The sequence below is a fragment of the Cetorhinus maximus genome, chromosome X, assembly GCF_964194155.1.
Source record: "Cetorhinus maximus chromosome X, sCetMax3.hap1.1, whole genome shotgun sequence".
Taxonomy (NCBI): domain Eukaryota; kingdom Metazoa; phylum Chordata; class Chondrichthyes; order Lamniformes; family Cetorhinidae; genus Cetorhinus; species Cetorhinus maximus.
The window spans coordinates 10277933-10292704 of NC_135917.1; the positions used below are offsets into that span (position 1 = coordinate 10277933).

General features: G+C 46.5%; 1 protein-coding gene across 3 annotated transcripts in view; it reads right to left on the reverse strand.

Annotated features, from left to right (window-relative positions):
• Window positions 1-324: 324 nt before the first annotated feature.
• Window positions 325-14772, reverse strand: part of LOC144672664 (activin receptor type-1B-like) — a 62131-nt gene continuing 47683 nt past the window's right edge. For all 3 annotated transcript variants that reach the window (XM_078534542.1, XM_078534540.1, XM_078534541.1), the window contains 4 exons: window positions 9204-9360; window positions 7374-7498; window positions 5683-5813; window positions 325-4933 (listed from right to left, as the gene is read on the reverse strand). In XM_078534542.1, the coding sequence (XP_078390668.1) occupies window positions 4808-4933; window positions 5683-5813; window positions 7374-7498; window positions 9204-9360 (539 nt within the window). In that variant the 3' untranslated portion in view covers window positions 325-4807. The remainder of the gene's footprint in view (window positions 4934-5682; window positions 5814-7373; window positions 7499-9203; window positions 9361-14772) is intronic.

The window sequence follows — 14772 nt, forward strand, 5'->3', positions numbered from 1 at the left end:
GCAACGAATCAGGGCATTGTTTGCAAAATGAAAAAAAATTAAAAGGGGGAAAAAGTGCAATTCAAAAGCCAAATTCTTGTACTTGCCCATAAAACCATGGGCCCATGTTTCAATATTAACTACAGGTTCACATTCACCTGGGCAGTGTAACCAGCATAAATCCCTGGGCGGATGAACTTATTAATGAATCCCAAGTCTCTGTGTGCTAATGGGCAGCTCTTTCAGAGAGCCAGCACAGGCCCAATGGGCCGAATGGCACCCTTCGAATGGTGTAAGGTTCCATGATTCTACAACACAATTGCTTCAACAACAAAAAACCCAACGTAAATGAAAAATTCATCTTTATTTTTCCAATATGTACACACAAGTCTGATCGCAAACCTTGAAGAATGCAATACATCAGTTAAAACACACTCCAGTTAGTTCAAATACACAGTGGGATGGGCCGAAACCTTGTTGGGTTTAGTACATGGACGGCCAACCATGTTGTCACTATCAAGCCAGATTATCAGCAAAAATGAAGGCTGGGTCAGAGCAGCATTGATTGGAGGCTAAAGAATAGTCTTAAGCAAGCTTGCCTGGCTGCTTTTTATTACAAGGCAGCTGCACTAGTATTGCTCAAGCCCCACTCGAGACAATCAAGCCCGTAATCTCTGTTTATGCTCCCCATGCAGTACTGGAGGGAGGAGTGCTGCACTGTTGGAGGTGCTGCCTTGCTATCGAAACGTGAGAACAGACAGGACCTCGATTTTGCAGGTTAACGTAACCAATCCCATGGCCCTATTGTGAAAAACAAGAGTAGGGGGAACACTCCCTGGTGTCCTGGCCAATATTTATCCCTCAACTATCAGTAAAGCAGCTCAAGTGATCAGTTGTCACATTGCTTGCTGCTTGTGGGAGCTTGCTGTGTGCAAAATGGCTGCCGCATTTCCAACATTACAATAATGATGACACTTCAAAAGTACTTCCCTGGTAAAGCACTTTGGGGCACGCCAAGGTCAGAGTAAAAAGTGGACGTTCTTTTCTAGATTGCACCACCAAGATGGAACTGGTCCATGCAGAGTTAGAGCTCAGTCAAGATGGTGGCAAGGTTGGACTGATTCAGGTGGGTGGCGGTCGAAGAGCTACCTTTTGCTCATCTCTATCCAGTGGCTCTGCTGTATGCGTGGGCATTGGACAGACAGAATCAGGCTTGGATGTGATAAATCCAGCAGTTTCCCCACCCTTTCCCCCCTACTCCCAAATTCGCCTGAAGCCCAAGCAATAAACGAAGAAGTTAACGGAGAGGAGTTTCCATTAAGATTTGATGTGAATATGCACGCGCCCAGCATATGCTCTGGCTGTCGGAGGTGCACAGGACACACTTGCCCTCCATTTGCCCAGTTATGTCAACTATTCCTTCTGTAGAATACAAGCGGGGTGTGCCTTTAAGAAAAGCAACTTGTCCTTTCCAATATGGCTTCTCTGAGGCCCAGCATGCACTGCAGTCCAGCATTGCAGCAACCAATAAACAAAAGAACAATCCTCCAGTACGCCAGCAGAGATGTGCTCAGTGTTACCCTGCTTCTAAAACGTTGGCAACTTTCCTTTGGAAGTAGCACGTGGCTTTTTGGAAATTTGGACAATTTTGGAGTGTAGTTGACCCTCGGAGTGTTGCGGGGATTGCCCCTTTGAAAGCACTTTAGTATTTGCAGAAGACCTTCCCTTACCACCTTCCCCCATTTCCCCTCCCCGCAGCCAACAGAAGTTGAAAGCGACTGGTGTAAACCAGGCAGATGGTTACGTGCCAGTTTGCCTGCCCACTGATAACCTTACCCAGCAAGGTTTCGGCCAGTTGATCGTGCAGTGGGCCCTTTTCTTGAGGCCGTGCAGCATTCGAAATCGTATTAGCAGCATGAAGAAACAGATTTACAAATACCGTCACCAGCCACAACAGCACAGAGGCCCCATACAAAAATATTCAAAGATGAAGCGATTTGTTTATACAACAGCAGTAGTCTTAAAACTTGCCTAGCATGTCAAAGTCAAAATACAAGCTCTAGAATATCAAGTTTCACATCAAAACAAAAGTATTTACAATTGTAACGATTTCTATTTGCATACCATGAGGTAAATTTTTTTTTAAAAAAAAAGATATGGGTGGAAGTCAGTAGTTTTGAGTAAAATGAGTAACCGATTCCCACGTGCAGTACATGCCAATCTACTTTGGCGTTCAGTGCCAAATCAAGTGGGCATTCAGTGCCAGGACATGTTCAGCAGGTCACCACACTATCTGCACGAGAGGCTGAAGGTGATTGAAGGGGCACGGTTGCCAATGGTAAAGCATCTGCCAGCCTTTTTACTACACGGTCATATCAACACAGGAAGGTGCACTGACCTCGCTGCTGTGCCGATCTGGGGGGGGAGCTGGGGGATGGAGGAGGGGCTTTGCGGGTGATAATAGAATGATATTTGACTGGGGATTTCCTCCTCACTGCCCAGAGACTGGTTTGGCAATGAGGCCCTTTTAAATTTTAAGAGTCGAGCCCTCACTCTAATGCTGTGCTGGTCAGACAATAAACCCTTTAACCCATAATTCAAAAGCAATCAACCTCCACATTTTAATTCTGAAGTGCCTCCAAGGTGCCTGACAGTTGAAAAGTAGAGCAACACTTGCAGTTGGGGGAAATGAGGCAAGTGCATTTATTTATTTATTTTTTTAAAAGCCAGGTGCTGGTTCAGTAGGCAAATGCATTACAGATCAATCAGGTTTAAGGTTCAATTCCTAGTCTGCACAGAGTTAAGATAGCCTCTCTCGAGGGTAAAAACTGGATCACTAAAAAGAGAATGCTGATGAACAGTGAGGGTGGAATCATTTCCTCCCCCCTGCCCCTAACAGTCGCTGGTGTCAGGGATGCCAGCAGTTCGATTGACCACCTCTTGTACTCGAGCCTGGTGACTGCCCCACATGATGGCACAGGTAACCTTTTGCACAAGGTACATTAAAACATTTCAAATCTGGAGCAATCTCAACAGGTCACACTGGGGGAAGAAAAATAAAACTAGCCCCCCAGAAAAAAATAGTATGTCCCCCTGCTCCTTGTTCACATGCTAGATTTCGCAATTGCTGCCAGTCAAATTTTAATCAGCAACTTTCCCCCACCCCACCTCTCCAAATATCACGTTAAAAAAACAGCCAGTTAAAAACCATCAACAATTGCAAAAGAATGTTGTTGGGCTAGTTACAAAAAACTGGCTAGGTGACAACTCTGAAAGGGGAGGGGGAAGAGCAGAGACAAAACATACACCATCTCCCTTTCTTAATGAACTGAAGCACAGAGTCAAGGCTCACAAGTGCTGTGCGCTGTTTTGAGAGGTACCAGCTTCCCCTTATAGAGAACTGGAGCACTGACACACACCACCACTAGGTGTCACCAGCACCCTTCACTGCCAAGCTGTGTAGAACTCACTGGGAATGCAGGAGGCCTCTGATGGCTGAAAGCAAGCGCTGCAACACTTGGTCCTCAACAACTCCGCCAAATTGGGTTCCTTAGTGTGGGAATCTTTAATCCAACAGGCATCCCAGACTTCTGGTCTTGGGTCAGAAGGCTACTGGGTCCAAAGATGGCAGCATTATTTCCCATTCAGTGATGGCTGCCCAAACCCAATATTCTCGGAAATGCTTCAGTCTATTTACCCAGGGCTGTTGCTGGGCCTATTTAAGGAACTACAGTGGGAACAATCAATTCAATAACCTCAAGGCAGTTCCCAGTTTGAAGCTTCTAATTCATCACCTTAAACCAGTTCTCTTCACAGACCAGTTTTGTAAATTTAGCCTCCTTGTTCCGACAGCTCTCTCCAAACACAGCCAATGTTTTGGGAAGGACTACAATCTATGGCGATGCTCCTGTGTGTTTCTCTAAGCTACATGGACAATAGTGCGAGCATTTCACATAATTGCCCTCAAACCCAAGGAAAGTGAAGGGGCAGTGTCTGCCAAAATCCCAGCTGACACAGTGCTAGCGGACTCTAATTTTCTTACAGTCGAGAACTGTTGGGTGGGTTAGGACCCTAGGTGACCCAACTTTAAAACCTCAAGGATGTACCGTCAAGGAAACAGCCCAGGAGGTCGGTCAGCCAGGCTGCACTGAAGATTTATATTTTCTTTTGATAAAAAGTTAACCTTCCTCATGTAATAATCTGAAAACCTGTTTGTTAAAACGAGGGATTAGAGAGCTCAGTTTCAATAAATCGCTTCTCCTGTCCCTCCTACCTGGCAATTCCATTTAAGTTATACAACAATAAAAACAGAGAACAACGTCCTCCATTTCTTACATGGACCTGAAAAAGACATTAAAAAGGGAATTTCTAAAACAAAATTTAAAAGAAAACACAACTTTGGGGGGGCGGGGGGGGGGCCCACTGTTTAAGGAACACATTGCAATTTCAAAACAAACCAAATATTTTCATCGTTTGCTCGAAGACAATTTTTCGTCATGAGCAGTTCCGGCCTTCACCATTGCTGGGAAGCCATTTTGTCCCTTCTGGGTTATGAAAATTACCACTTTCTTATCAAAATGAGATCCATAAGAAGTTCCTAATACTTTATTGTAGTCTTGGCTTACTTAAGCTTTCCTCAAACCTCCCCCACCACCCTGTTTGCCTTCCCTCCCACCACCCCCAATAAAACAGGATACTCTTCCAGTCAACACTTCAGCAGGATTGGCTCTTTATGTAGTGAGGTAGACATTGCTCTGCAGCCACAGTGGCAGGTGGTGTGTAGGTTCGATTCCACAGTGCCATGCTTCCCTGCTTCTCGCTCCCCGCCTCAGATCTTCACGTCCTCTTGTATGCTCAGCTGTGACAACGCTTTCTTGATGCGGAGAGCCGTCAACCTGGCTGCTCCGTTGGCGTACCAGCACTCCCGCATGATCTTGGTCATGACTCGTAATGCCTGGTTTTTAAAAGAGAGATGGATAACAGTAAGGAAACGTCGCCAGGCACAAGTCCAGAGTTGGCCTCTCTGCTTCCTCAGTCTAACAGAAAGCCCCGACACGGCTGATGCCCTTTCCTCAAGGTCCCTTGGATCAGGTCACTTGACAGGGAAGAGCCACCTAAGGAAGGGCTACCTAGATCCCACCCAGGCTCATCCAGTTCCAGATCAGCTTCCAGTCTGGCCAAAAAGGTGTGCTTTACAGCCAATGAAGTACTCTTTAACAGTGCAGTCACTGTTGTAACATGGGGAGACACAGCAGCTAATTTGCATCGGCAAGCTCCCACAAACAGCAAACTGATAATGACCAGATAATCTGTTTATCTGTGATGTTGATTGAGGGATAAACATTGGCCAGGACACAAGGGCGAACTCCCCTGCTCTTTCTTTGCAATAGGGCCAAGAGATCCCTTACATCTACTTGAGAGGGCAGACATCATCTGTGACAGTGCAGCACACCCTTCAGTGCTGCACATAAGCACTATTATAGCGTTGCACTATGTAAGGGCCATCCTCAGGAGTGGTGCACCATGGCAACGGGAGCAATAACTCACGGCTCATTGGTGAACGGGACTTGGGCCTCAGGTTGTATTTGGAATGCCAATGTCAAATCCCCTTTGCAGCAGCTAAGGCCTTTTAGGATGGCAGGACGTTTTTAAACAAGTAAAAGTTTCCAACTGATACCCCTGTACCCCATCCCACAGCCTTACCTCATTAGTATGCCAAATATTGGGGACATTTGGCCTCAGGTTCTGTTCACAAACAACCTTCCTCATTTCCTCTATGGAGGGGTCAGAGGGCACAAGGTCAAAGTATGGCAGCTGATAATCCTCATGGACTCCTGGGAAAAAAAATGTAACCATATAAAGAACTGTCAAATTCTAAAAAATGTTTGGAATAGTTCTCCATCTGAATAGAACTTGAAAGATTGAATTTGACAGACTCACAAGGGGCCAACACTTCCCTAAAATACAAGTAGAAATCTAACAAGAGGAGAAGGGAAAATCCCCATCACTATACCCAACTGGTGGTTGAGTCAGGAACTCTCATAACATTTAAGAACTATTTAGATATTCACTTGTGTTGCCATAGCCTCCAGGGCTATGGGTCAAGCACTGTAAAATGGGATTAGTGTAGTCAGATCTTTGTTGACCGGCACAGATACAATGGGCTGAATGGCCTCCTTCTGTGCTGTAAATGTCCATGAGTCTATATCTAAATTCACACATAGGGAATTGCCACTCCAGGACTGTTATCCAACAAGAGCTAGCGTCTTCAGTAAAGGAAGAGCCCACATTGCCAAGGCAGAACAAATACTGTGTCACTTTTGCCTCCCTTCTGGTAAAAAATGTACTGTCAGTGAAGCATGTTCAGTAAATCTTGTGAACCATCCCCATACCAGCTTGGGTTGCCAACTCTGGTTGGCCACATTCCTGGATGTTTCATCACATAAACCACCCACCTCAAACGGCCCTGCCCCCACACTCCTGCCATTAGCCCATCTGGGTTTACTGCCTTCTCACATGCTACCCAGTTGGATTAATCATGACTGTTAAGTGAAACCACCTTTCCCACCACCTCCCACCCAGCCCCAATTTTTAAAAAATATAAATTAATAAATTAAAATTTAAGTGTGAAATAAACACTTATTTTTTTGTTAATAACTGCCCCTACGATTTTTCTCCTGGTTTTTGCTCCCAGCAGCATCTTATAGATTAACCCCCAATTCCTGGAAACTCCAGGGCAATCCTGGAGGGTTGGCAAGCCCCACAGCAGCCTAAATCCCAGTAAACACAGAGGGAAACATGTAACTCCAGGATGCCATCCCTGCCTCCCCAGTGCCAGGTACGAGACTAGGAAGGAAACGTCACTGGTCAGCCTAGGTGAGCATGCCAAAACATGGTTGTGCCAGGCACGGGCAAGTGACTTGGTCTCAATGGAGTCAGGGCACAATCAGACTAACTATAGTATTTGGGCAAAAATGGTCTTGCTCAACACAGATTTATGACAGTTGTAGCCCACGTCCATGGTCAGAGCCTGACCTGGACTAGAGGGAGGCTTCCTGGAAAAGGAACCTTGCTCTGCTTTGTTAGATGGGTGAGGGTATTAAGAGTTACAGGACCAAGGCACGTAAATGGAATTAAGGCACAAATCAGCTGTGATCTAACTGAACAGCGGAACAGGCCTCGAGGGACTGAGTGGCCTCCTCCTGTTCCTATGCGTTAAAAAGCGAGTTTGGGCCTTCACAACTAGATTCACAATGAATATGTCTGGCGCTGGCACAAAGCCAAGGCCTCTTCGCACAGACACCAAATCCGCACTTAGGCCTCAGGTTTCTCTCCTCAGAACACGAGGGGGAAGATGTGTGAAGTGAAAGCAACTTCCAGCAACAGCTCAGTACCTCCGGTGGAGCATCTGCGAGCTATCTCCCAGTACACCAGCCCGAGGGCGTAAATGTCAGCACACTTGAAGGAATCGAAGTGTTGCATATTGATCGTCTCGTCCAGTACTTCAGGGGCCATGTAACTTCAAAGAGAAAACAGAGGGAGATTGTTAACTAAAGGGCGGGAATCACAGAATAAAACCAGACAAAAGCAAATATTAAATTAAACCAGATGACTCTTGACCTTCCAAATATGTCGGAATAGCAATATTCACAGGGAAGGCAGCTGGTCTCTCCCACAATGCATCTTCACCACATCCACCCTGTCAAAACTTCATTCTTAAAAATCGGTCAGCTCACCTCTCAGCCTTCTCTTTACTAGAGAAAAGAGCCCTAGCCTGTCCTTCCTGATAGGTAGGACTTCTCAGGTTTGGTATTCTAGCAAATCATTCTCACACCTTCTCCAGTGTCCCGATACGCCTTCTATAACATGGAGGCAAATCCAATCTTATTTTCCTTTAACTTGCAGAATAAAATGTTAAATGATCTTTATTAAAATCTACTCATTGTTTAGCTTCTGGAAGCAGAGCTTTCAGTTGCACAATGTTAAAAATTCAAAATATATATAAATTTAGATTGTGGCTTTTCCAGATCGTCATATCGAGTTATATTGCTTAAAGCTGTTGATAGTTATTCTCAATGGTCACTCATTTGGCATGGTTGGCACACAGGCTGATGTCCTCAAACAGACCAACCAAATAGGCCTCACTGGCTTCCTGTGAAGCTCCAGTTGCAGCGCTCTGAAACCTCAGAGCAGTTTTCAAGTCCTGGGCAATCTCACCTGCTGACAACAGTTGTTTGGTAGTACAGAATTTGAGTATTAAAAAAGAGACATGTTGAAGCTTTTCATCTTGCACTCATCAGGACACTTTGCAAGAATACCAATATAAGGGGGAAACAACAATTTATACTGCATGTGAAGAGAGTGTTGATTGGTTGGCAAGTGGACTCTAATTGGTAGGGTGTTGCCATGGAGAATGCACCAATGACGGTGGCTGACAATATTAAAAACACTTTTTTACCCCCTTTGCAGAAATAATTGTCAGAATATGGTCAAGTTTTGACAGGGATTGTAACCTTTAGTCAGCTACAGGACAGCCTGCTCTGAATTCTCAGCACAAAATCCCACTCCTAACAAGAGTGCTTTCATCCCCTCAACCCTAGGCTGCATTCAAATCACCTGATCCGATGGTTTAAATTCATTCAGACAGTCCCTCTTTGTGCTGAAATTCCCCGGCCATGGGTGCAGGTGGGAAAAATGTTACCTCGGAGCTTTCCGAGTGTTCCGAGATGGGGCTTTTGAATCACCTCTCCCATTCTCAGGGGAACAGATCCTACAATATCAGTCTCCCCGCACAGTCGCACCCAGTTTACGTTTCAACTGTCTGGTCATTCTCCATCATGAGGCTTCGCTGAGGAGTTAAGCAACCAGGCCCCAAAAATGGCAAGTTGTCAATTCTGCTGGAACAAGGCCTCAGATCAGCGTGTGCGACGTCAGCTGCAGTTGTACAATGCAAAAAACAGGTTATGGTGGCACACGAGTGCTTGGGACAACTTATCCTGCCTGCTTCTGCTCGCCAACCCCTCAGGTGGTGTTGGGCCTACACAAGAGCTACCATGGCAACTTGCGTCGCCTAGTGCATTTCCTGCCAGCAATAAAAGGTTTTCCCCACTCCTGCACCTACCTAAACTGAAATACTGGAATTTAATATGGGAAATGGGATTAGTGCTACTCCTTAGAGGGCAAAGGTCGCAAATGGAGGGGAAGGAGCAGATTTGAATTGTTACCGTTTTGTGCCCACTCTCTGATTGGGGGCAATGTCGATGGTGTCAGTCAGCGAGTCGTGCCTGACAGCTAGGCCCAGATCAGCTATAGCACAGGTGCCGTTTTTCTTCACCAAAATATTTTTGGACTTCAAATCTCGATGGGCAATCCCAGGCTTGCCTGAAAAGACACAAGGTTACATGGGATCACACTCTGATCTACAGAAAGCACACAAAAAAAACTAAACAATGGAAAGGAGGGAGAAGAGGAAAGGAGACAAGAATAGGGCTTTTGGCACAGGGTTCCCTGCCCCATCTCTCACCTCCTTTTAACACGCTCCTTAAAATCTACCTCTTTGGCCACGCTTTAGCCCCTATATCTTGTGGGCCAGAGTCCCAGTTTTGCCCCATAACTGCTCCTGTGAAGCGCCTCGCAACAGTTTAGTGCATCAAAAAGGCGCTATATAAATGCAGGCTGTTGTTAAACTGACTATTCCTTTGGCTCCACCACCCCCACAACCAGTTTTTCCTCTCTCCCCCCTTCACACGGTCTGCGAGGAGCGCTATAAAAGAAATGCACTGTTGCCACGAGCTGTGAGAAACACCCACTCATTGGCTATAAAAAGTGAAGTTCAAAGCCAACAGACTGGCTCCAAAGGAAATCAGACGCCTGCCTTTAACACTAAACCTTTTGACACCAGTTGATGGGACACTGCCTGCTGATGTCCAGGAACAAAGGCGAGCTTTTAAAATAGTTTTTGTCATGATTAAACAGCAAATGCATTAACAGCGCATCCTGTGAGAGAAAGAGTCTCCCTGTGTTAAGGGAAGGCAATCCAGCCTCAGGAGCTGTTAACGAAAGGGCCATTAATGATCAATGGCTGCCTTCAGGTGAACAGCCGGGAGAGAGGGGGGTGATGGTGAAGTCGGTGGGTGGGGGTGGGGAAGGATGCCAATTCTCCACTGTGGGAATCGCTGTCGGTTTAGCAATTTCCTACGGTACACCACTGCCTTCAGATGTGCTATTTGCTGCTGAGTTTGAACAATTTCCATCTCTCTCCGCTCAGGCAACACTAAAACGTCCCCCGAGGTGTTTTGACCATCTACAGGGAGATCAGTTTGAGGAGTTCTTCGCAGAATCATTGACCAGAAACTGAACTGGACCAGCCATATAAACACTGTGGCTGCAAGAGCAGGTCAGAGACTGGAAATTCTGCAGAGAGTAACTCACCTCCTGACTCCCCAAAGCCTGTCCGCCATCTACAAGGCACAAGTCAGGAGTGTGATGGAATACTCCCCACTTGCCTGGATGAGTGCAGCCCCAACAATATTCAAGAAGCTCGACACCATCCAGGACAAAGCAGCCCGCTTCATCGGCACCGCATCCACCACCTTCAATATTCAGTCCCTCCACCACTGACACACAGTAGCAGCAGTGTGTACCATATACAAGATGCACTGCAGCAACTCACCAAGGCTCCTTCGACAGCACCTTCCACACCCTCAATTGCTACCATCTAGAAGGACAAGGGCAGCAGACACATGGGAACACCACCACCTGGAAGTTCCCCTCCAAGTCACTCACCATCCTGACTTGGAAATATATCACCGTCCTTCACTGTCGCTGGGTCAAAATCCTGGAACTCCCTCCCTAACAGCACTGTGGGTGTACCTACACCACATGGACTGCAGTGGTTCAAGAAGGCAACTCACCACCACCTTCTCAAGGGGCAATTAGGAATGGGAAATACAATGCCAATGACATCCATATGCCGTCAACAAATATGTATGAAAAAAAAATTGAAAGCAGCCCCTATTTTTATGAAAAACCCAATGCTACCAGCAGTGTGATAGAGATATGGGAAATTTGAAGGCTGCTGGAAGAGATGCCATAGATTCACCTAGTCCACCTTCCTGTTGTCCACCTTCCGATATAGTTTCCTAAAGGTGCTATCCTCAGGTGGGGTTGAGCATTGCCATCATTTGCTGTTTTTTGTTTCCAATTTCCAGCACCTGCAGTTTTTTTTGTTTTTTTTTTGCCCCTAGCCAATAACATTCATCTATAGACTTCTCCCTCAGCGGTCTTGTGGCACAGTGGGTAGTGTCCCTGTCTTTGAGCCAGAAGCTCCGGGTTCAAGTCCCACTCAGGACTTCCTTGGCCATCATGCGGCCAAACAGCTCGAGTGCCAACTTGGAAAGATTTACAACACACACCAATGGCAGGTGATGTTCCTGGTCAGCCATGTGATGTTGGCGCCTCTATCATCATTGTCCAGAGCGCCAGACAACAGCTTGTGTGTAAAAAGCGTATGCTGCCACAACACCTCGGACTTGAGTGAACTGTAACTCACCACCACCATGCACTTTTCCAATTGAAACGTGAAGAGACCCAAACATTCTCCCTCCATGCCAGCCCACCCTGTCTTAGCTTATGCCAGTGCCCTTTATCCTGCTGCTGATAATCTCTGCTCAGAGGGTGCGCTCAGTGCCCATCACTTTGCCACCTGTGTGCTCTTGCTGTGCACAAATGGGCTGTCACATATCCTATGTTACAACAGGCCCTTGGTCATGAAAGGTGCAATATAAATGCAAGTTCTTCCCCCAGACCAAAACGAATTAGCGGCACTTGCCCACTGGGTGACCCAGCCTCTCAGCTACCTGTAAACCAGAGTCGATTGGGGAGTTTTACAAACCAGGCCTTGCTGGAGTGAAATTAGGAAGCAGATCTTCACATGAAAGGGTGACAGGAGTTTGGAACTCTCTTCTGCAAATGGCAATTGATGCTTGATCAACTGCTATTTTTAAATGTGAGATTAATGGAATTTGTTAACCAAAAGGTATCATGGGATATGGGGCAAAGGTCAGGTATATATGGCATATAGGGGTCTCCCGCTGATTTTAATCAGTATTATCAGGCTACTTGTTGTGAGTAGCCTGTGGAAGTGTATTCCATTGAAGCTTGCTACATCATTGCACCACACCCACATTGCAAGATTAAGCTTAAAGGGACTTTTATCTTATTGCAAAATTTGGTTGCTAGAGAATATCGTGCTATCAATTGCCCACTGCTGGTCAGCTATATTACAGAAAGACAACAATTGGGAATATAGGGGCCAATAGCAACTTGGTGGATTTCTGACCAAGCCACGTAAGGAGATATTAGGGCAGATGACCAAAAGCTTGGTCAAAGTTAGGTTTTAAAGGAGAGTCTTCAAGGAGGAAGAGGTGGAAAGGGCTGTGCATGCGCAGTTTGGGGGGGGGCCGGGGGCATGGAGGAGGGGGAAGTTCCAGAGTTGTTTACAGCCTGGTCAACCGCAGGCACAGCCACCAATAGTGGAGCAATGAAAATCAGGGATGCGCAATTGACGAGTGCAGAGATCTCGGAGGGGTGTGGGGCTGGAGGAATACAGAGAGATAGCGAGGGGCGAGGTCACGGAGGGATTTGAAAACAAGGATGAGATTTTTAAAATCAATACATTGCCAGACTGGGAGCCAACGTAGGTCAGTGAGCACAGGGGCGATAGGGAATGGGACTTGGTGCGAGTTAAGGTATGGGCAGCAGAATTTTGGATAAAATCAAGTTTATGGAGGGTACTAAGGGTCTGCACGTAATGCAGTACAATGACAACACTGTGGGACTTTTATAGCACAGAAATAGGCCATTCGGCCCAACTGGTCTGTGCTGGTGTTTATGCTGCACACAAGCCTCTTCCCAACCTTCATCATATCAGTTTAATTACATATGCCTTTCTCATGTGTTTGCCTAGCTTTCCCGTAAATGTTATTCCCATTGGTAGCAAGTTCCACATTCTAACTGCCTTGAGAAAAGAAGCTTAAGAATGTTAATGTTTCCTGTTGTGCAATCGCATTCCTGCGCAGGAGGGAGTGTAACAGGGAACTTAATCCCTTGATTTACAGAAATGTTAAATCTGTGTATGAATAGTTGCTCATCAGGCTTATCTGTTAATCACCACAGCCTGGGCTGGAAATGGTGAGGTAGGCCTTTTCCGGTCACCTCACTCAGATCAATGTTTGTTCGGCTGGTTTCCCTTCTTCGAAAGGATTCATTTTCCTGTGCGCGATCATCCATCGCTGTCCAATTGTGTGGGTGATTCGTAAACCAAAGGAGCCAGCTCAAGACTGCTCACCTATCTCAACTCCCAGCAAAGGATTCATGGTAGCACCCAGCACAGATATGATGGCAGAGGCCAACTGCCTGATAACCGCACCTAGCAAAATTACGCAGTGTGTTCCTGCTCCTTTCCCATCAGGAGTCTGCTATAATCATTGGTACTCACATGGGGAGCTGAAGTGGAGTCTCTATTTGCAGAAAGACTTGCATTCACATAGCATCTTTCACTACCTCCAGAGGTCCCATGCACCTTGCAACCTTTGAAGCGCACTCACTGTTCTAATGCAGGGAACGTGGCACCAATTTGTGCACAGCAAGATCCCACAAAAAACCTCCTTATATGGCACCTTTAACAGAACATCCCAAGGTGCTTCACAGGGGCATTATAAAACAAAATATGACACCCAACTTATATGGTGATACTAAGCAAGATGACCCAAAAGCTTGGTCAAAGAGATCGGAGTGTCTTCAAGGAGGAAAGTGAGGTGGAGAGGTGTAGGGAGGGGAATTCCAAAGCTTGGGGCCCAGGCAGCTGAAAGTATGGCCGCCAATGATGGAGCAATTAGAATCGGGGATGCTCAAGAGGCTGGAATTAGGGGAACGCAGAGATCTCGGAGATCTGTGGGACTGGAGGAAATTATGAAGATGGCGGGGGAGTGGCGAGATCATGGAGGGATTTGAAAATAATTTTAAAAATCAAGGCACTGCTTGACCAGGAACCCATGGAGTCAGTGTGCATGAGGCTGATAGGTGAATGGATTTGGTGTGAGTTAAGACCACAGGCAGAGTTTTGGATGAGCTCAAGTTTACGGAGGATAGAATGTGAGAGATCAGCCAGGAGCGCATTGGGACAGTCGAGTCTAGAGGTAATGAAGGCACGGATGAGGGTTTCAGCAGCAGATGAGCTGAGACAGGGGCAAAGTCACAAGAGGTGGAAATCGGCCATCTTGGTGATGGCGCAGGTATGTGGTTGAAGCCTCATTTCAGGGCCTAGCATGACAATAAGGTTGTGAACAGATTTGTTGTCAGTGGCTTCAGCCTTCCCAATATTTAATTGGTGGAAATTTCTGCTCATCCAGTACTGGGTGTCGGATAAGCAGTCTGATAATTTAGCACCAGTGGAGGAGTTGAGAGAGGTGGGGGTGAGGTCGAGCTGGGTGTCATCAACGTACATGTGAAAACTAACACTGTGCTTTCGGATGGTGTCACTGAGGGGCAGCATGTAGATGAGAAATAGGAGGGGGCCAAGGATAGATCCTTGGGGGGGACACCAGAGGTAATGGTGCAGGAGCAGGAAGAGAAGCCATTTCCAGTGATTCTCTGGCTCCGATTAGATGGATAAGAATGGAACCAGGTGAGAGCAGGTCCCACCCAGCTGGACGACAGTGGAGAGGTGTTGGAGGAGGATGGTGTGGTCAAACCGTGTCAAAGGCTGCAGACAGGTCGAGAAGGACGAGGAGG